General features: G+C 42.6%; 1 protein-coding gene across 3 annotated transcripts in view; it reads left to right on the top strand.

Annotated features, from left to right (window-relative positions):
• adamts17 (ADAM metallopeptidase with thrombospondin type 1 motif, 17) overlaps nucleotides 1–23189 on the top strand; it is a 429617-nt gene that overhangs the window by 99364 nt on the left and 307064 nt on the right. For all 3 annotated transcript variants that reach the window (XM_073032969.1, XM_073032968.1, XM_073032970.1), the window contains one exon: nucleotides 5678–5721. In XM_073032969.1, the coding sequence (XP_072889070.1) occupies nucleotides 5678–5721 (44 nt within the window). The remainder of the gene's footprint in view (nucleotides 1–5677; nucleotides 5722–23189) is intronic.

Raw genomic sequence — 23189 nt, 5'->3', positions numbered from 1 at the left:
TTCTCATCTTAAAGTCATATGATCTTGTATTAGATATTTTTTCTCCTGGGAGAAGTACTCTGACATCAACCCTGTCAACATTTTTCATAATTTTTGATAAGATCTCTGATGCTCCAGAGGAAACAATCCAAGTTTGCCCAGCCTCTTCTTGTAGCTAACATTCTATAATCCAGGCAACATCTTTGTGAATGTCTTCTGCACTGAAGTCTCCCCAATGCCTTCACATTCTTCCTGCAATGTGGTGGCAAAAACTGTACATAATACTCTAAGCTTGGCCTGACAAAAGTGTAAAGCAGCTGCAACATAACTTCCCAACTTTTATACTCAACTCCTGACCACCCAATATATTTAGGGACCTGCACGCCAAGATCCCCTGTACATAAATGCACCTAAGGGTCCTTCCATTTTCTGTACATCTTTCCCTTATATTTGCTCTCCATGAGTGTACACCTCGTATTTATGTGAATTAAACTCCATCTGCCATTTCTCTGCCCACATTTCCAACTGGTCTATATCCTGCTGAATCCATGAACAAACTTTCTCACCATCTATACTTCCTTCACTTTGTATTCTGCAAACTTCCTTATCAGACCACTACATTTTAATCCTAATCATTTCCCTGAAATACATTTCTGACTCTTAATGGCTTCATGGTTAACTTGCTGCCCTAGAAATCGCAAGGCACGAGTTTAAAATGTTAGTGTGTCAGATGGGTAATTTAAATTAGGTTTATTATGCTAAGAGATTTCTGATGGTCATAGCTTCACTGGATAGGTGAGAGAAGTTACTGAAGGGCCTGAAAGCAATTTTCAGTGAAATAAATTACTTCAGATGCCACATCCAGATCTGAGTGCATCAAATCTCCCAGCCTGCTGTTGTTTCTGGAACACTCACTTTAGATGTTTTAATGTTTGCTTTGTATGTCAATATTACTGTTGGAGGATCTGTGGACAGTACAGATAAAAGTTAGCTCACCCAGGTTTTAACCTCCCCCAACCCACACTAAAAAGCCTATGAACAAAAATATTGGTAGGATCAAATAGTTTATCTGCTGAGGGAAATTGAAACTTTCTCGTAGAGAGTTGGAATGGATGGCTTTTCCTCTGAATCAAGTTTGTTGATTGAAGCCTGACTCTGGAAGTTTCACTGTATGTAGATGTGGGAGTGTGTTGTGTCAGCAGATGTGCTTTGCTTTTGATATGGTAATTGAAGTTTCATTTTTCCATTCCAAAGGGTTCCACAGATCTATGTAATGAAGATGACTAGGAATTTCACCTTGTAACTTGACTAAGTACTATTAATGTAGGTTATCCGGGGACTTATTGTATTACTGGGTACCGATAAACTGTCTCCCCCACGTTAAAACAGTAACTGCAGTCCTTCATTGGCTGCAGGAAGGGATGTGCTTTCATGCAGGTTTTGGATCAAGATCCAGTTTGTTCACACTGGAATGTTGAAAACCCCGCACTCCTCTCTGCCAGGGAAAGTTATGAGTTTGAAGGAATCTCTCCGTTATTGACAAAGATCTTTTTTTAAATGAAGGCAAGGTCTGCTCAAATGGAATTTACTCCAAGCTTTCCCTGTTCTGAATTTTATTTTCCTGCCTCATTTCATTAATAACAAGGGATAGTGTTTAGACAAACATCAGTTGTAGATCGGCAAGGTCAGGAGATCTTAATATGCTTGGACAAGCGTATGCATAGGAAAGGTTCAGAGTGATAGGGGCCAAACACCAGTAGGACCAGCTCAGGTGGACATCTTGGTAGGTGTGGATGGTTTGGGCTGAGTGACCTGTTTCTGTGCTGCGTTGCTCTGTGACTCTATCTGGAACTTATCAAATTTCAAAACGGGAGTTGTTCCATTAGGGTGGTAAAGGTTGTGGAAGCAAGGTATACTGATGGAGTTAAGATTCACAGCACTCATCGTCTATATCTGCATTGCGCTATTTCACGCCAGTACGCTGTGTATTGTAGTTGGGGCCTGAAATTACAGTGTATGGGTGACGGAAGGCAGCTTGCTCACCTTTGGTCAGGAACTTCCACATAACAAAATCTGCTTTTAAAAAAAAATAATCCAGTCTTTGCAAAGAATATTTCAGTTATGTGAAAATAGTTAAAATAATAAATCTGAACCAAAAGGGTCTGATATTGTCCTGGGAAAGAGCCAAAGCTGTGACAAGGTTTCCAAGGCAGTTAAAATAAAGCACCTGTGAGATTTTTAATGTAATGTATAAATCTGCATTCCTGCATGATGTAATACTGAGCATTTTAGGAAGATAAGTGCTTTGGCATTCATTGAATTCACATTTTTAAAAACTTTTATGCAGTAGTCTTTCAAAAGTTTAGCAGTCTATTCAGCACCGACATGAGGATGTGCTTGTAAAGCACACTCGTGGATATTGAAGTTGTAGATAGTTTGCTGCAGCTAGCACCATGTGATAATTGAACTAAGGTGGCTCTACAGTAAATACTGCTTGTGCAGATAAAAAATTTTTTTGGATAATTTGAGCAGCCCCAGATCCCAAGTACACTCTGAACCTAAGCCAAGGCTGCCCTGGTGGGATCTTTTGTGTATTGAAGTTTTCTCTGAATAAAGGTAAATTGTAATAGTGCTGCTGATGACTGTGCGTCATAGACTTCTTCCCTGGGGACCAACTCCACTTGGAAGGCAGACTGCCACGGATCTGGCAGTTGCTCTGACTGGAAGCCAACCTGCTCCTTGCCAGTGTAATCCCAGTGCTGACTGCCAGCGCTTGACTGCAGACCTGCTCCTCCGGCTGGATTGCAGCAGAATTAAAACTTGGTTTGTTCTGTTCCCCTTTTGCTTTTGTTTATGGTTATTCTCTTCGGCCAATATTGTGGCTGCTTATGCCCTGTCTTTCTCTAGGAAATTATTAGGGTCCTCTAGCCACATAATCCAGCAGTTGTGAATCAGGAATTACTGTAGTTTCAGTAATACATTGCTATTTAAAAAAATGTTTCTGCAATAGTGCTTAGATCCAGCAAGCTTTAAGTTGTTGATGTTAAATGGCCTTGCCACATATCAATACACAGGAGTAGACAATGGAGTTTTTTTATAACAGGAAAGTAAATGGATCTCATTTCTTTGCAAGATATCTTGGCAACTACTTGACAATATAGCACCCAAAGACTCCAAATCTGCAGTCCTCAGAAGTTAGGCAATTGGTGAACTAGTTGCTAAAGCTGCTCAGAGGAGATTGGTCTTAAGAAAAGGTCTAAATAAACTGCAACAAGTCAGACACCCAGAGCTGACTTACGACTTTACCACCCATCCTCTGCCTTCCTTAACTGCGGTCTCCCAAAATAGTGCTGACCTATAAAATGAGAGGTCTTTCAGATGACAAGTTAGTTTGCACCTGCTCAATCATAGTCAAAAGGCATCAAAATGTGCCCTTCAGCCATCTGGTCCATGCTGGCTAAGATTTCCATCTAAATGGGTTTCAATCATTTGTGTATGGTTCAATCTCTCCTGTATCCACAGTCCTTCCTTTTGTTTCCCTGCAACCTAAAACAAGATTTAAGATTTTAGCCTTCTCTGGTTCTGATTTTTTTTATATATAGAAGTCTTTGACCTGAACTGTGAGCATTGTTTCATTCACTAGATAATGCCTGACCTACAGGGTATCACTAGCATTATCTTATTTTATTTCAGATTTATGGTACTTTGTTTCTCAACCTAAACCATTCTTACCCAGTTGGACCAAAGGGCCTGTTTTTGTGCTGAATAACTCTCTGAATCTGTTTGTGATACGTAACTTTGTGATGAGCATTGGATCACAAATCCAAGTTGTCACTCAGAGTGTGAGTTCCTTCTCTGTAGCATTGCCTGACACTGCCAATACTGAAATCTGATCCTAGACTTGCTGATCCCAGCATTCCTCTTGCCTGGGTCCCTGTTCTACTTTCCCAACTCGCACCCAGTTTAGTCACCACCACCTCATTGGCCTGCACCAGCTTCCAGTTAAGAAACACCTTGATTTTAAACAGAAGCAGAAAACGTTGGGAAGAAAACCCCATCAGGTCAGGTAGTATCTGTGGAAATAAAGTTCCAGCAAGAGATTTGGCTTATGGTCTGTAACTCTTGACCACATCTAGCATGAGGTTTCAGTGGAACTAGAGGGTCAGGAATGTAACAAATTATGTCAAAGAGAATTTGGAACAAAATAAATAGAATGCAGTAAGTAATGGGGACAGATTTTACTGAGGGAGTATTGCTGATAGATTTCCTGTTCCTGGTAAGCAGGTTTACAGATTCAGTGTGAGTAGTTAGTTTAGCGTATGAGGGATAGGTTACAGACTCAAAGGAAGCTGACCAGATTATCGGTGGTATATATAGTGAGCTGACAGATGGCTAGTGAAGTTTGATGTAGACAGGCCTACTGAGTGTTTCCATCTTTTCAAGTTATTTTAATCTGGATTCATTGAAGTTAATTGGTGGATCTTGAAAGTTAAATATCAGAGTATACGGTTTCTGTATTCAATATAACATTTCCTAGAGAGAAGTGGGAAGAAAGCTATCCATAAATTAATTCCATGTTGACCATATTTGTATGAGAGCTCAGTAGGAATTAAAAGATTAGGATACTGGGAGGTGTTTACGAGCTGAATTTGAGTGTAATAAAAAGCTGTCCAGTATTGTGGGGAGCTAAAGGTTCTTCTGCACTTTTGGTTCCCTTTGCTTGAAGGAAACATTGCTTAAAAACACCGGTATTGGCAGTAAGAAAAGTTCAACTGATCCTACCTGATGCAGATGAGAAGTCAGAGACAATTTCATTTCAAAATATCACGGAACTTTGGATTAGGTCCTCTTCACTCCAATGTCTTAGTTCCCTTCTTGAAGGCCATTTTCACTGAGGTGTGTGTCAGAACCGTGAAACAAGGGAGAGGGAAGATCAACTGGTTAGCTCATCCAGCCCTGGTGAGGTGTGGTTGCACAGTCAGCTGATCAGTCTCCTGGAGAGGGGGAGTGAAAGCCTTTGCCAATTTTGAGATTCATCCCTCAGCCTGATGATAGTCATATCATACATGGTCAGTACTGTCTCTCCCCATGATCCACCTGCCACTGTGTGTTGTCTCTGACCCTGATATTGATTTGATGTTAACAAATCTTAATTTAAGAATTGTTTATTATCTCCTTGCCTGTGTGTTGTGTCTATTGGATATTTCAGGCCTTTGCTTCTAGAGCAGCTCTCAGGACTGAAGCTGATGTGAACTGATCTCTTGTACAGCCCATGAGCAACCATCTTCTGCACCCATCCAATATCCCACAAACTCGTGACTCCACAAGAAATGACCCATGCTCTTTGACATTTCTCCTGCTCCTCATCAGCAAAACTCACTAAAACCCACCCATACTCCCCTTTATTACCCCCTATTGCCACCAACATTCTTTCCCAAACAGTTATGCATCATATAAATAAGTTACCTCCTCCTCTCATCCACGTACATATCTTCACTCTTCTCACCTGTAACATTCAACATACACTGTTCCAAAAGTCATCTGAGTGAAGAGCGTGTTTTTAAAATTTAGTTTGAATTTATCATTTAACAGGCATCATTTTGCAGCATTGCTTAATGCTGCCTAGCTTTGTGATTGTGTCAGGGACACGTGAAGAATTATCTTCAGAAAGTGATCCCCTCTTCCCGTTTGTTTGCAGGACTAACTTCTGTGTGCATAAAGATGAGCCCTGTGATACTGTGGGTGAGTAAAAGCTCCTTGAAATATAAAATGGTTTGTATATTTAAAAAATATTGATCTTATGAGAACTTGTTATTGCATTTTTTTTGAAAGTTCAATTGTCATTCAACCATACATGAACACCCTTGAATACAGCCAAACAAAACGATGTTACTCTGGGGCCAAGGTGCAAAATGCAGTACCAACAGTCATTCATAGCACAACGCACACGTAGCGCATAAGATAGCAAGCATTTATGAAATATCAGTAAAATATTCATGGACTCAGGGTCTTGGGCTGATGCCGTCAAACACAATACAACTCGGGGGTCAGACTGGTCACCGCGCCACACTGCATTCGGTTGAGTGCCTCGACTTCAATACCCCTCTTCTGGGTGGCTGTAAACAAGTGACACCCCGGCTTCATTGATATCAATGGCACATTCATTGAAGCTATATCTGCAGTTTCTTGTGATGTTTGTTTCTAAGAGATATTTAGCATGGAGTTTATACTCCACTTATAAACTAGCTTGGATGAAGATGAAAGCCTCAGAACTACAAGATTCTGCTTGTGACATGTGAAATTATTTGAGTGAAATCATGATCATAGTGATGTTGATTTACCAGTATGTGCAAACGTGCCCAGATTTTCTCTCTGTACTCTGCCCTGCAAAGACATCCTCTGGCCCTGCCTCTGGGAGCTGCCCATCTTCACCCCAGAGTTGCTTTCATAGTTTAGTTAAAACTTAGTTATTTGTTTTGAATAATCTGCTTTAATCAGCTTGGTGTGTTTTACTAAATTTGTTTTTTTCTGAATCACATTTAGAAATTTTTAACCATGTGCTGAATTCTGACAGACTGATCATTTCCACTATAACAATTCCTATTTGAAATTGTGGAAAATGAAGACCTGAGGAGTTTTATTATTCCACAGTGATTCTGATTTAGTAGAATTGTGGCATTACACCACACTGCTTTGTTAATTTCAGATTAATCCAGATCTTTGGAATTGATGATTATGTTTGGCTATGTTTCAATGGAGCTGTGTTGCTAAGTGAAGTATCAGTATCACTGGATTGTAGTGATGCTTTTTACCATCAGACCAAGATATGTTGATGAAATCACTGGGATGGAATTGCACAAGTGATGTAGGAATTATGGGGAGCAATTTTCGTCCTGAATTCCAGCAGAATTTTGATAGTTGTGAGCCAGTTGTTTCCCTGCTGGATTAAAGAGTCCATTGATGTCCACCAAAGAAGTGATCCAAATGGATATACAGCACAAGTTATCCATTTCAAAGGTGGGTGAACATCAGGTAGCTTGTTTACAGGAAGGATGCAAGGTACAAGTCAATTCACAGAGTGGGGTGTGTAAAGGTACCCAGGAACTAATTCAGGCAGAGAGTCACAACTAGAGTGTATAACAGCTACCATTTCAGAGGCAGACCCTACAGAAGGAATCCATATCACAAGCAGAATGTAAAATAGCTACCCAATTCACACCTAGAATGCATAGCTGTCTCAATACATGGGCAGAAGGTACAGTGAGAACCTAATTCATGTGCAGCGAACACAGCAATTTTCCATTTCCAGCAAGGTGAATGTGAGATATTCAATACATAGAGTTTACAGCAAGAATCTAGTAATAAGGGAGTATAATGTCTGTAATCAGAGAAGATCCTTGTTCTCTGAATCCTTAACATGGGACATCAGCCTTGTGGTCACAGTTTGCGCTTTCAGAAATTAAAGGAGGAATGCTTTTTACAAGGGGTGGCAGAAAACTGGAACCCTTTACCTCAAGCAGCTGAATAATTTGTGTGCCAGTGGAACTTTCTAAGACTGAGGCTATCTGAATTTCATTGGGCAAGTCTGCTGAGAGATGAGGAGTAATCAGAAATAAGCTGCAAATCGTTCTTGTTCTATTTGAATAGTAGAATGGGAATGTGAGCAGAATGGCCCTCTCTCACTCCAATGAATATATCGTGCTGCTAAAGAGGAGTAACCCAGACTGTGTCTTCCTGTGTGAAGTTTAATTCTAATTGTTCAACGGATAGCTTGAGGACAATTTGAAGGTTGCTGTCTGCTGCTGAGGAGATTTCCCTCTACCTCAGGATGACTGGCTGCCTTTCGCTGTAACGGAGGTTTATTTTGTAAGAAATTCAGAGGGATGTCTCACTCAGGATGTACGGACTGAATATAGACACAATCAGTGCCATGTAATTTATAAACCTCTCAGTTGAGTTTACCATTAATTGTGCTTGGAGTTGCTGAGTAATATAGACTTGCTTTTAGACTTGACAGAACTAGGTTTCAGGCAGTAGGTTCTGATTCAAAGCCACAGGTTATTTTGATCATTTATGAGAATTGATTGTTTTGGATTGTTTCTGTGGTGTATTGGGAGCCTGTCTGTGAAAGTGTTACACAGTGGTGAGTAGATGTGTTAAATAATCCAGGAGCTTCAGCACACGTGTTAACACTTTATTGAAGAGCAATAATGGGTGTGCGCACTGAAGTCACATGTACAATCATGTCATCGGATCTGTCTCTCCCACACATACACACATGACTCATTCACAGATTTAATTACAAATAGAGTACACTGCTCTTCTTTCAAAGAATGGTTTGGGTATTTATAGCAAAGACAGGTTCAGTCCATTGTCTGGCTTTCTCAAGCACTTGGTTCTGCTTAATAGTGATCAGATTTCAGGCTGTAACTACCTCCTCGTCTGGAGAAAGTGTAAAAAAATCAATCTCGCCTCCTCTCTTTGGAGTATGGTTGTTCGACATAATCCTTTGTCAGTATAGATACTGTATCATCTTCTGGAATGCATTCATCACTGCGCATTTCTCCCGTGTACTGCAAACTTAATCTATCACAGATATTCCACTTAAGCCTGTTTGTTGTACTTCATCTTCAATCTTCACTCTTATTCTCCTGTTCTTGAACTATTTCACTTTTCCTCATCCAGAAATGCTATGGTGTGAATCACAATTTTGCTTTTGTATCACCTTTTGTTCCTGCACCCCCACCTCTGTGCCAGGCTGATATAGACTCCATTTGTCTCTATGCCAGGCTGGTGTAAACTCTATTTGTCCTTGCTCCCACACCTCTTTACCAGGCTGGTGTAGACTCCATTTGTCCCTCCACCCACACCCTTTGTGTGCCAGGCTGATGTAGACTCCATTTGTCTCTGTGCCAGGCTGGTGTAGATGGCATTTGTCTCTGTGCCAGGCTGGTGTAAACTCTATTTGTCCCTGCACCCACACCTCTGTGCCAGGCTGATGTAGACTCCATTTGTCTCTGTGCCAGGCTGGTGTAGATGGCATTTGTCTCTGTGCCAGGCTGGTGTAAACTCTATTTGTCCCTGCACCCACACCTCTGTGCCAGGCTGATGTAGACTCCATTTGTCTCTGTGCCAGGCTGGTGTAGATGGCATTTGTCTCTGTGCCAGGCTGGTGTAAACTCCATTTGTCCCTCTACCCACACCTCTGTGCCAGGCTGGTGTAGACTCCATTTGTCCCTCTACCCACACCTCTGTGCCAGGCTGGTGTAGACTCCAGTACATTCAAAGTCTGCAATATATCAGCAGCTCTGCTGGGATGAATCCTGTGATGGAGAGTGGCCCTGCATGATACTCAAACAGGAAATTAGCTCAACAATGATTCATGGCTAGATGTAAAACAATTTTGGGAAAAGTTGAGAATGTTTGACCTTCCAGCCACGCTTTTGGAGGGTGGGTAGTTTGGGGAATTAACGTATACTTTGCACTGTTTCCCCTGCAGAAAGCATTCAAACAGATGTGACCTGAATGGAGTCTTGTCTTAAGCTGTGGAAATCAACTTCAAGTCCTCCCATATGCCCTTTGCAGCCAGGCACGATCCATGTTTAATCCATTTAGGAGGAGCATTGATGAAGACCAGAAAGTTATAGCACTTTTCACACAAAAGTTGATATTGGCTCCTTAAAATAGTGGCTGTTTGCAAGTCTGCAGGGTTGTCACTGAGAGAATTGTATTGGACACTCAATAAATTGTGTGCACTGTCTCTTAACCTTTTTTCAACTTTGACAATAGTAGTTTTTACCTTGATTGGTTCAGTCTCTTTTGAATATAGTTCTTCTTGGATTCAAACTCTCAGAAAATTGGGGTGACAGTTTGTGTCCCCTCATCAGACCCCCAAAATTAGCGGACAGTTCATTCCTTTTGTCGTGAGTTGGTTTGGAATCCACATTTGGACTCTTAGTTGCATTGGTGAAACCTTTGGGTACTTGCTCATGTACATGTTGAAGAGGGGCATCTCCCACTGGTGTCTCTGTAGTTGTGATGGGTGTGTGATTAGCCACCAGTTGTCAGATCAACCCTGTGTGTGTTCTCACTATCTGCATCTGAGTGGTCTTGTTGCTGGTGCAGGACAATGCTCACTAAACTCATCTGTCCAGTTAATCTTACAGTTAATTTGATGAATTTCAAAAAAAAAATGCTAGAAATGTACAATAAAAGAAACTAGTGTTTGTAACACTCAGGCATCTGTGAACTGAGAAACGTTTGGGTCAAAGACCCTTCGTCAGTACTGGAAAGAGAGGAAGCAAGTTAATTGTGTGTTGTATAGGGGGAGGGTTGGATAGAATAAAGGGGATATCTCTTGTTATCTTTATCTTCTCCACTCTCCCACTCTCTCTAGAACTTAAAACTGATTTATTTTCTCCGTCCCTTTCTTATAAGGGGTCTTTGATCTAAAATGTGTAACACTAACGGATTAGTGGAACTCCATTCAGGTCCACAGATACTGCTTGACCTGCTGATTTTCTGATTCCACTTTATTATAGGGAGATGAGAAATAAGAACAAGTAAGCCAACTCCATTCTATACAATATTGATTGATCCTCCACCTCAACATCAGTAATTGAGCTACTGCAGTTCCTCAGGATAGAAATTCCAATGATTGACCACTCTTTGAGTAAATAATTTTCTCCTCAGTTGTTCCATCATGATTAGATCATGATGCATAGCACAAGAAAACAAGAGCAGGAGTAAACTGCCAGGCTCCTCTGGCCTTCCCTGTCATTCAATATGATCATAGCTGATCCACACTTGCCAGATCCCCATGACCCTCAATCCCCTGATCTTTCAAATTTTTCTCAATCTGCACCTTAAGTCCATTTAATGATCTGTCCTCCACTACTCCCAGGGACAGAGAATTCCAGATATTCACTGTTTCAAGTGGTCGCCTGCTAAATTTGTATCTCTGTCCACTTGTTTGTGAGCCTCATACTCGTGAAAATAGCTCAATATCTACCGAGTCAAGCCGTTTCAGAATCTTGCATGCTTCTATAAGGTCATCTTTCATTCTTCAAAATTCGAAGCGATATAGATCCAAACTCAATAATGACTTTTAACTATTTTAATCATTGGCTGCTGGAATCTACAACTGTTGATTAGCTGTACTTGTTGATCAAGTGATGTAAACGGATTTTTATGGTAGTCTTCACAATAGAAGAATCTGATGCTGTATCTCTCCTCACTTCCCCAAATAAGTTATTTCAAAGGCCAAAGAAAATTTATTATCTAAGTATGTGTATGTCACCATATACAACCCTGATATTTATTTTCTTGCAGCATTCACAACGAAGTACAATAGAATCAATGGAAAAACTAAACACACACACAAAGACTGACAAGCAACCAGTGTGCAAAAGAAGACAAACTGTTCAAATACAAAACAAAAATCATTTGTCCACACCTTGACCTTGAAATCTTGCTGCTTCCCGCCTTTCCCAGTGGTGGGGCAGACGCCGCATTATTCTGATTTTGCTGCCTTTGAATCAGCCTCCTTTGAAACGTGTTGTTTAACAGTTTGCACCCTTGACAGAGCAGATGTGGTGGATAGTTGTCATTGCATTTGCAAGAGGGATTTACAAAACACAGCACTGATGTTGCTCTGGAAATGGAGCTTTAACTGTAGTATTCTAACCATCAGCTGCCATCCTCTTTGTGCTTAACGATGGATGAAATTCTGAAGCAATTTTCACTGTCATTTCCATTGGGCTGTGACTTTTCAAGTCAGGTCAAATGTTTTGCTGGCTGGGTAAATCCTTTTTCTGCAACAATATATTGACTGTCAATTCTCCTGCCCTGACTCCTCATCCCAAACGTGTAATTTCCTGATATTTGAATTGACTGTGAATTAAAATAATCCTCTAATTTCAGCGCCGCCCCTGTCGTGTCTTTGCTAGGGCTACCAGATTATTGGAGACGTAATTGGTCTCGGATGGCTCCTCCAATAGAATATCTTTCTTCCCTTCTGTTACAGCAGGGATCTGTGCCAATGCATTTCCCACATGATCTTCTGCTAATAGGATATTATTTGTAGCAAAGCATATTTGAAAGACTTGCATGCTCAGTGGTGCACACCTAGACTGCATTTACCTCTGTCCATTCTGGAGTTTCTATGCGCCATTCCCCAGTAGCCCTGTTCCAACTATCATCAGTCCTCCTACTCCTTGTCTCACAGTGCTGATTGTCACTACCTATTGTTCCGGCCACTGTTCATGGGGAGGTTTGTGGCCTCAGCTGCTTGTTCTTCCCCAGTTGTAGAGTTTTCAGCTCAGTGTCATTGTTTACTCACTCTTAGCTAGTTCTTTAAAGCCTGCTCTTTTATTTCTCCTTTACCCCAACATACGCGAGTCTTCTGCTCACAAGAGAAAATCTGCAGATGCTGGAAATCCAAGCAACACATTCACAATGCTGGAGGAACTCAGCAGGCCAGGCAGCATCTGTGGAAAAGAGTACTGTTGATGTTTCAGGCTGAGACCCTTCAGCAGGACTCTCTTGACTATTCTAATTGCCAGTTGTTAATGTGTTAGGAGCTGGTCTGTGAACCACGGCGTCAAACAGTCAGAAAATCACAACAATCTCACCTTCCAGTGCAGAGTCTGGAGTCCCTTTTAATTTCACCCCCATTCTTCCAACCTTTTAAGCTTGGTATTGAATTCAACAACTGAATCATCATTCTTTCTCTCCCATCTTCACTTCCTCTAGACCCACACTTTGCCATCTCCACCCTTTTTTGCCTCGCATTATTGTTCAATCTCTCCTTCCTCGCAGTCTGATGCAGACCTCTTCAACAGGTCAGGCACTGTGGAAAAATAAACAGGACTGCCATTCCAGGTAGAGGACCCTTCATCAGAATGGGATGCTGTATCCTTCCCTTTGCATATTAAACTTGCTCAGCTTCAATTTTCTCCAATTTTGATTAAAACACCTCTATCATGAAACATTAGCTGTTTCTTTGTCCACAGTCACTACTTGAGTTGTCTCTGCTGTCTCTTTTATCTTATTCACAAGACGGTGAACAGAATGAGAACATCACTGGCATTGTTCCTGATCCACAGGTCAAGAGACACAGTGTCACTTACACTAGCTGCTTTTATTGCATGTCCCCCGTGCATTCTTACAGACTGAGTTCATGTGGAAGGGAAAGCCCCATGATAATAGGTGCAGATATTCAGAAGCAATCTGGAATGTGATACTGAATTATGTGTAAACTTACCTCCAGTGTCTGCTCTAACCATCAGGCTGAAAAGTGTGTTTCAAGCTTGTTATGATCTGAGAGAAATGAGAGTAGATTGAATGACAGTGCAAGGTAAGAAAAGATGCATGTGGCAAGACATGGGAACAGAGGGGCGAGCCATTACCAGAAATTGTCAAAACCAGTATTATGTAAAGGACTCAGTGGAAGATGGGTGTTGTTTTTGAGCTTGCATTGAACTTGCCACCAACTCTTCTGTGGATGAATGATTTACACTCCTGTAGCCCATTCCATTTACCATGGGGCAGCTTGCAGATGAAGTACCCAAAACAATGGCCTTGATTCTTGCCTCCCCACAACTGACAGGACAGGATGTGACTATGTACAATGCAGCACACCCACTCTGAAAGAATGTTGATCATTTTAGCCGATGCATTAGAATAGGCCATGAAGGCATTACCCCTGGACTTGAGAGGTGTACATTGACACTGATTAAGCTGCCTACAATGAGGTTCATAAAACAAAATGGCCAACGCTGTGGACCTGTGGCCCGGTCTGAACCCTGTCACTCTCCTGCCACCCTTCCACTCCTCAAACCCCCTTAAAAACTGTGATGCCTGTCTCTTTAATGTTGTTAAATCCTGCAGCACACCACACAGTTTCCCCACTCAGCAGCAGACGATCTCCCCATTAGAAGTGTTGTGCTGAGAAGATGCTCCCAGAACAATGACGGGGCTAATCACCAATGCACTCATGAAACACCTGCTCTGACTTGGAGTATGGATCAAATCTCACTTAAAGTTTTAAAGGGAAAAATGTTCAAACATAAAGGCATTGGAAATCTGAAAATGCTCCCCAAAAGACTCAGTGTTGAACTGAAGCTTTGAATATTCTAGTTAATAAAAAAAAAATTGTTGCTCTTTCAGCTTAGAAAAGCCTCCCATTAACAAGCCTAAGGTAATTGATACCAGCTTCATTCGTGGAGCTGCAGAACTGTGCTTATGTGGCCAGCCTTCCAGTTATGGCAGGCATCACATGGGAGCAGTATTTTCTTTGCCAGCCCATTTATTGGAGATGTTAGCTGGTAGAGTTTATTTTAAACATACAATTACAGCTCTTAGAACTCTTGAGGGTTGTCCCGTGCACCTGTCTGGGATGACTGAGTGCATGTTACTAGTGAACCATAGTATGAGCATCCCTGCTTCAGCCTGTTTTAGCATTTGCATTTACTTGGCTTATTAATTATTAATTTTTACTGATAAAGCTTTTTGTTTAGTCATTTGAGATTTGACTGGGGTTGCTGGCATTGCCATAAACTATCCACTAATTGTTGCAGGAGATTCTGAGCAGGCAGGACAGCTTGTAAAGCTGCAAAACTTTGAGTTGCAAGAGACAGCTTACAGTGGAAATGGTGGTCGGGGAGATGGTCCAAGGCTTAAATTAAACCTGGTGCTGATACTGGAAAGTACCCTGCTGTAGCAAGCTAAAGAGAGGAAGGGGTGGTGAAGAAAAGAATGAAAATGGAGGTGAGTGAAAAGAAGGGGAATGTACAGATAATGAGCCTCCCTACACTGTTAAATGGAGTCAGTGAGGTATCACACTGATCATAAGCAACCCTTTTACACTCTCCCTATATAATACCATTCTTTATTCTCTCTGTATTCTCATCACCTCCTCTTGAATCCACACTCACCTGACTACCAGGTGACTAGTTAACCTAACACAACTCTGTGTCTTTCGGACATGGATGGGAAGCTCCACACAGATGGCACTCGTGGTCATGTTTGAATCCAGGATTCTGGTGCAGTGATGCAGTGCCCATACTGGCTGTGCCCTTGTGCCACCAAGCAGAGCTGACTGTAATTGGAAGATGAGTCCACATAAAAGATTAAATAATTTGTCTTCAAGCTCTTTCTGAAAACTGTTATTATTAGATGCGTTGTCAGCCAATAGAATGGGAGCTCTTTCTCTGTGCGATGTCATGTTCTTCTGCAGATTTTTCACTTATTTCTCTCTTCTCCTTCTCTACCATCTAACATCCAGTACAACCTCTTAGATGTTGACTCCTGTTTTCCCAACTATTTCTATTTTAATTCCTTTTTCCACTTTGACTTTCCCAAATATGTTTCACTTTAATCCTCCTATCTGCTATTTAAGGCACACATTTACCTACCAAATTCTGTCCTGTCACACTAGAAGGTGTCTAGAGAGGTCTTTAATTGGCCCCTGGAAATTTGCCAGCTGTATTGCTGATGTGGTCTTGGCAACTTGCAGTCCTCTGTGAACCAGAAAAAGCCCCACCTGCTTTGGATATTGGAACAGGTGGGGAATGAAATTTGCAATCTGGTGTTGAGAAGGGCTGGTGTTGCTAAAAGCTTGTATCCTCAGGGACACTGGTGGTGGTCGGAGTCTGTGTGCTCAGGGTCACTGGTGGTGGTCGGAGTCTGTGTGGTCAGGGTCACTGGTGGTGGTCAGTCTGTGTGCTCAGGGTCACTGGTGGTGGTCGGAGACACTGGTGGTGGTCGGAGTCTGTGTGGTCAGGGACACTGGTGGTGGTCGGAGTCTGTGTGCTCAGGGTCACTGGTGGTGGTCGGAGCCTGTGTGGTCGGGGTCACTGGTGGTGGTCAGCCTGTGTGGTCGGAGACACTGGTGGTGGTCAGTCTGTGTGCTCAGGGTCACTGGTGGTGGTCGGAGTCTGTGTGGTCGGGGACACTGGTGGTGGTCGGGGACACTGGTGGTGGTCGGAGTCTGTGTGGTCGGGGACACTGGTGGTGGTCAGAGTCTGTGTGGTCAGGGTCACTGGTGGTGGTCAGTCTGTGTGGTCGGGGTCACTGGTGGTGGTCGGAGTCTGTGTGGTCGGGGTCACTGGTGGTGGTCAGTCTGTGTGGTCGGGGACACTGGTGGTGGTCGGAGTCTGTGTGGTCAGGGTCACTGGTGGTGGTCGGAGTCTGTGTGGTCGGGGACACTGGTGGTGGTCGGGGACACTGGTGGTGGTCGGAGTCTGTGTGGTCGGGGACACTGGTGGTGGTCAGAGTCTGTGTGGTCAGGGTCACTGGTGGTGGTCAGTCTGTGTGGTCGGGGACACTGGTGGTGGTCGGAGTCTGTGTGGTCGGGGTCACTGGTGGTGGTCGGAGTCTGTGGTCAGGGTCACTGGTGGTGGTCGGGGTCACTGGTGGTGGTCGGAGTCTGTGCGGTCGGCGACACTGGTGGTGTTCGGAGTCTGTGCGGTCGGGGACACTGGTGGTGGTCGGAGTCTGTGCGGTCGGGGACACTGGTGGTGGTCGGAGTCTGTGCGGTCGGCGACACTGGTGGTGTTCGGAGTCTGTGCGGTCGGGGACACTGGTGGTGGTCGGAGCCTGTGCGGTCGGAGACACTGGTGGTGGTCGGAGCCTGTGTGGTCGGGGACACTGGTGGTGGTCGGAGTCTGTGTGCTCGGGGACACTGGTGGTGGTCAATCTCATGACCTGCATCCTGTGCTGGGATTGAAGTTTACATCCCTGGACTGGGCAGGTTAGGTGGCCAAACTTTCTCAAATTTTTCCCTCCCACTTTAAACCTGTGTTCTCTAAAATTTGTCAATTCCACCCTAGTCAAAACACTGATTTCTATGCTGTGGCTCCTAATTTTATACAGTTGTCAAAACACCCATCAGCCTCCAACAGTCCAGAAAAACAATCTAGGTTTATCTAACCTTCCATTGTAGCCAAGTATCTCCAATCCAGGCAACACCTTGGTGAATCTCTTCTGCTCCGTCTCCAAAGCCTCTACATACTTCCTGCACTGTGGTGACTAGAACTACAAACAGTACTCCAGATGTGACCTAACCAAAGATGCACTTGACTCACCAGTGCTGATGTGAAAGTCTTACCAAGGTGCAGAGTTGGCACTCTAAAAATTCTCCCAGCAGTATCTCTGTGTGGTTTTAATTTTGATTAAATTCATTTGCTTGATGTTCTCACTTTTGAACTGCAGCTCCATCAGTTCTAAGTTTACTTCCTGCTTCTAATACTTACTTTAGAAATTTGTACTATTTTCATTTGTCCAGTCAGGTTGGAGAACATTTTGCATGTTCTTGCCTTGATATCCGAGTTAGGAGTTGGCCTCCCTGTTCTTTCAATCTTAAATCTAGGCACTTCAAAGCAAATGCTAGAACTTGAGCTATTTTTATATTATTTGGTGATCATTTTTGCAACATTATTCAATAAATGCAACAAGATACGAATATATAATATGCCCTTCTGTAATTCTTGATGCCCACTACTGTGTAAAAGGCATCTATCATGTTTGGCATCATCTGTGAATCTTTGGTGATTCATCCTCCAGCTACATTTGTTCCCAAATGTAACCTACCTGAGCAGCGGTCATAATAAATTGTTAGCCTGTGCAGAAAGCACTGACTATGTGGAAGATGAGTTACAATACAGTATTGCTTCTGTATGTAGAGTTCATTGATTTTGAAATTAGTATTCATTTGCCATGTGCTCCACAAAATTCCTTTATTGAGTCTTTGATTAAGGATATGTGCAGTAACTGAAATGATGCCCAGACACTGGCTAAATTTGTACCATTCTTCGTGTGACACCCCCGGATTCCAGCTAACAGCTTTCACATGTTGGGGAAGACCTGAAAGCTCTGGAGAGAGTACTGAAGAGATTTGTGATGATGATTCTAGGGATGAGGGGTATTAGTTGCAAGTATAGGCTGGAGGATTTAGGATGGTTCTTCCTGAAAAAGAGATTGAGAGAAATCTGACTGAAGTGAATAAAATCATGAGTATAGATAGAGAAACCACTGTGTGTGTTGGGGGGTTGTCAAGAATTATGGGGCATGGGATGAAGGTGACTGTCTTTACAACCAAAGTAACATAAAGAATGTTGTTTTAAAAACAATGGTTCATGTCAGAAATGTGTGGGTGTAGATTCTGTTCTAGAGTTCAAAAGGGAGCTGGGTGAGAGTTTGCAAGGAAAGAATTATCAAGGTGATGAAAATGCCAGTAGAGGGGTGGGGATTGTCAGTGGTAGCAATAGTTCTGGATGTCTGTGGTGGCAGTGCCAGTGGGGAGTGTCAGTGATGTGGGGTTTAGGTGGTGGTAATGTGTGGAGTGGGTTGGTGGGCATGTCAGAGGAGTCAGCTTGTTGGGGTTTCACTTTTGTTTATTGTGGACTGAGTCAGCCCCCTTTCACTTAGAGTGGAGATTCTTTCCTGTCCGGGTGCCTGTCTGCTGTTCCTGGAGAAAGCAGGGCTGCTGACGCTATGTTTTGACATTTTGACGCAGTTGTTCAAGATGTATCTAAGGCTCCTCTTGATGCATTGCCTTCAGTTTTGATCGCCCTGCTTTTGGAAAGATGCCATTAAGATGGAAAGAGTGCAAAAAAGATTTGAAGATATTGTTGTGTCTCAAAGGACTGATTTATGAGGAGAGGTTGAACAGGCTAGGACTTTATTCTTCAAAGTGTAGAAGAATGAAAAGTAAACATTCAGCAGTTCATAAAATCATGAGGGGCATAGATTGAGTTTCCCAATATTGAGAAGTCAAGAGCGAGTGTCGTGTATTTAGAGTGAGAAGGGGGAGATTTAATAGGAACCTGAAGAATAGCTTTTTTTTAAACCTAGAGACTGGTAAATGCATACGAAATGAGTTGCCAGAGGAAGTGGCAGATACATTAACAATATTTAAAAGGCCGTTGGATAGGTACACAGGTGAGAGGGGTTTAGTGGGATATGGGTCAAGTAAGGGCAAATTGGACTAACTTAGTTGGGCATCTTGTTTGGCATGGGCCATAAGGACCAATTTCTGTGCTGTGTGACTGATTGGATGTGTGTGGATCAGGTGTGCAGATCGCAATGCCTGCTCCATTGCCATTGGGATGTGTGCTGCTGGTTGCTGCATGTGACATTTTGTGTGCGACCTACCCCCTGTATTTAACAGCTTTTCTACTCAATGTTCAGTGGGATAAGCAACTGGCCAGGCTGTCTGTTTGAGTCAGCAGCAGTGTAATCAACCCTTTTACAAAAAGAAGTGGAATTGGGCTCTGATTGTGCTGGGAAATGGCTGAATCTGTGCTGAAGGTTATGTACACAGTGGCTCACCACTGAAAGGTTTCCACTCTCAGAATGCCCACACTTGTTCTCAAGCTGTGCAGTTTGAGAGCACTGTGTGTGTCTTGAGAATTTTTTGCAAGTTGTTTCTGGATTTTCATGTGAATGCAGAGATTGTTTTGTATTCAAAACCTTTTTATGTTGGGGTATGGACATCGCTGACCATTTCTCAGCAGAATATCTAAATACTAGCTCTGCTTGTGAGGTGGCAGTGTTTGGAACCCTACATTAATCTGATAAAAAACCTTTGACAGCAGTTACACCAGACCCGAACCTCAGCAGAATTGATTTAACCATTTCAGGATTGCATCAGTCAAATTGACGTACAAATTTGTCACTAGGAGCTGGAGTAGGCCATTCACTCTTTAAGCCTGCTACACCATTCCATGGGATTGTTGCTGTAGTTTCAACTCCCTATTCTCATCTACTCTCAGTAACCATTCACCCTTGCTCACCAACTACGCATCTGTCTCTGCCTTAAAGATGCTCAAAGACTCTGCTTCCACTGCCCTTTGAAGAAAGGTTCTAAAGGCTTCTGACCATATGAGAAAACATTTTGCCTCACCTCTGTTTAAATAGCTGATTGATTTTTAATTCGTACCACCTCCTTCAAGTTCTCGTGCAGGAGAATCTAGGAGTCATCCTCTCCATGCCTACACCATCAGTCGCCCCTTGTGTCTTGTATTGTTCCATCAAGTCCCTTCTCACTGTTAAACTCCAGTGGATACAAGCATAGCCTACTATTCCAGATATGGTCTCACCCACTCCTGTATAATTGACCAGTTTGTATATTTGTATATACTATAATTGTATAGTTTGCTCTTTTTGTATTCAATTTCCCTTACAAAAAGCAATAACATCTAGTTAACTTTGGTAAGTTACTTGTTGTACTAACATGCCAGTTTTTTGAAACCATGTATTAAGACAGGATACCAGATCTCTGCCGGCTGGTGGCGTAGTGAAATTAGCGCCGGAGCGAAGGCTCCCAAGTTTGAATCCAGTCGGCTCCAAAAACCTGGAGAGGGATGGGCTCCACCAGGTTTCAGATGCTCAAGCTATGCTGTATGATGAGCAATCACCAAAAAGATCAGTGCAAAAAGTTTTTCATGACGGCGCCCTGATGACTCCAACAGGACACACAGTATCTCTGTACATCTGTGCTATAGACTCATGCTATTCAGATTCTATACCTGTTCTTTCCCCACCACCCAAAGAATGATCATTTACCATTTTCCCTAGATTTTTGCCCACTCATTTAATCTTTATCACTTCTCTTTGCTACTTACTTTCCTCCCTATTTTGTCATTAACAAACCTTTGGTGTCTTCATCCTCAACTATGAAGTTGAGGCCCCAGGACCAATTCCTATTGCACACCATTGATTACATCTCCCTAATGAGATAGGAGCCATTATGCCTACTCTTCCCATTTGCTAGCAAATCTTTATGTTGTGGAGTTGAAGGATTATCTCTATTCCCCCTTGTTCTATGTAAGCAAAATGCAGAAACTGGCTCCTCCGTTGGATCCATAAGTTCCTTTCAGGGATACTCGCTCTGTTGCTGAATTAATTAGGACATGTCCTAGTCTGCTCACTCTGTCCACCTCCAGACATGCAGCCACACAAAATTATCAGGACTCTTGTTCAACATGCAAGTTCTGCCGAGCATGTTTGAATTTCACCTGAGTCAATGCTGTGACTGTGGCTCTGGACTGCTTCCTGTTTCTGACACACTTCTGGCTGTTACAGCGGTAGATTGGGAGCAAGGGAGTTCTCAGCTAAACACTTTGTTAGCATAAATGTTCATGCATGTGGTGCCCTGATCTCAAGCATGTGGGGCTGGGATTCCTCAAGTCCCTGTCTGCTTCATCTCTGAAAATGTGCTTATGAAGATTTCCTGTTTATCTTCATTTAGTGAAACTTTAATTGTTTCCTGTTAGAAATATTAGCCAGAGGAAATCTAAAGTGACACCCAGATGGTGAAGTTAAATAAGCAAATTCTTACATCACACTCTATTAGTGAGTGAATTACTTTCCCAGAAGTGCTGCAAAAAGATGTGTTAAAAGTTTCAACAAAAGCTCCACTCCTGCAGTTCTCTTACAGTGAAACAACTGGTCACAAGTAATTAGGACCCTGTGTAACCTCAGTGACGTTCCTTCTATGCCGAATGTTTCAATTCAATGTTTTACACATCCAGCAATATTCAGGAAATAGTTTGCCACATCACAAGGAGCAGTAAATGTAATGGTGCAGATGGGTTTATTAGAAGTGAAGTTGAAGGAGCACTGGGAACTGTAGTCAGTGACCTCCCCGCTGAAGCTCATTGACCTAAAGTGTTGCTCTCACACTGAGAAACTGCAGTCAATCTGATCAAAAATTCCTCCTGCACTAGAACAAAATCTTGCCTATTTCCAGTTACAGGATCCTTCCAGGTAGCAATGCCAATGGCCTTTTCAAACAGTGGTACTGTGGCACTTACCATTGCTTTAGCACATTTCAAAAGTATAAATGCAGTCTCCAACCTGTGGATGTTTGAATGTCCTATGTCTCTGCAAAAAGATCAGAAACACATAAATTTTTGTCTGCACTCTGTTACTATCTGCCTCTCACAGAGACACAGAGACGGGCGCATGCACACACATAGAATAACCTCCCCCCCCCACTCCCATCGTTACCATATAGTTCTGTTCCCTTCACCTTCCAACATACAGTATATATCAAAACACAGTACACATTCTACAAACAACACATGCTCCACAAACACACCATGCAGTTGTGCCTTTGACAAAGCCCTGTACAGGAGACTGTCCAAAAAGTAAAACAACAGAGAGATCCAGGGAAAGTTAGCAAATTAGACCCAAAATTGGCTTGGCAATAGGAGCTTTTGTGATTGGAACCTGTGACTATTAGGAACGTTGCAGGGGCCATTAACAATTCTGAATGTAGGAGATATCCCACCTGTACAATGAGTGGTTTTTTGAAGATTTCCATTAAATTGGCAAAATGCACATCAAGTTGCTTCTGGGTTGTTTGATATTAGACCATAAGATATAGAAGCTGATTTAGGCCATTTGTCCCATCAAGTCTGCTTCACCATTTCATCAAGCCTGATCCATTTTCCCTCTTAGCCCCCATCTCCTACATTCCCCGTATCCCTTCATTCCCTGACCAATCAAGAATCTATCAACATCTACCTTAAATATACATAAAGACTTGGTCTCCACAGCATTGGTGGCAACGAATTCCTCAGATTCGCCTCTCTGTCATAGAATTATCAGAAGGCAGCCCATTGGGCCAACTCAACCATGTTGTTACACGATGCCTACCATTTGCCAGTGTTGTCTCGTATCTCTTTAAACTGACCTGGCAGAATAGCTTTCAAATGTTGTAACTGTACCTGCCTCTCGCGCTTCCTCTGGCAGCTCTTCCCAGAGGACACAGTCCTGCATTCAGAGGTTTGGGACCTGGTTGATAAAGACGGTTGAATTGTTAAATATCTATTTGCATGCTTCATTTTAGTGTCTTTATAATCTGATTTTCCCCATCTCATGGCAGGTAAAGATGGCACCTTGTTTCATGTCAGTAGCAGTAAGATTGAAGTCTGGGACAAAGTCAGAAACTACTCAAAAAAAAAACCCTACAGGTCAGGCATTTGGGGCCATGTCTCCATCCTAATCCTGTAACCAGGCATTTAGAAACATTTAGAAATGATATCCATTCCAAATTCGTGTTCAACTGCATCTGTTTTATTAGGAAGATTCCATGCTCAAAACACAATCAGGTCCTCTAAGTTTTTGGAAACTGGCATGAAATGTAATTTCTGATTATCTTTCTGTTCCACTCTGTCAGTAAGTTTCAGCTGTGTAGAGCT

The sequence above is a fragment of the Hemitrygon akajei genome, chromosome 30 (genome assembly GCF_048418815.1).
Source record: "Hemitrygon akajei chromosome 30, sHemAka1.3, whole genome shotgun sequence".
NCBI lineage: Eukaryota > Metazoa > Chordata > Chondrichthyes > Myliobatiformes > Dasyatidae > Hemitrygon > Hemitrygon akajei.
This window is presented reverse-complemented; position numbering and strand designations above follow the sequence as displayed.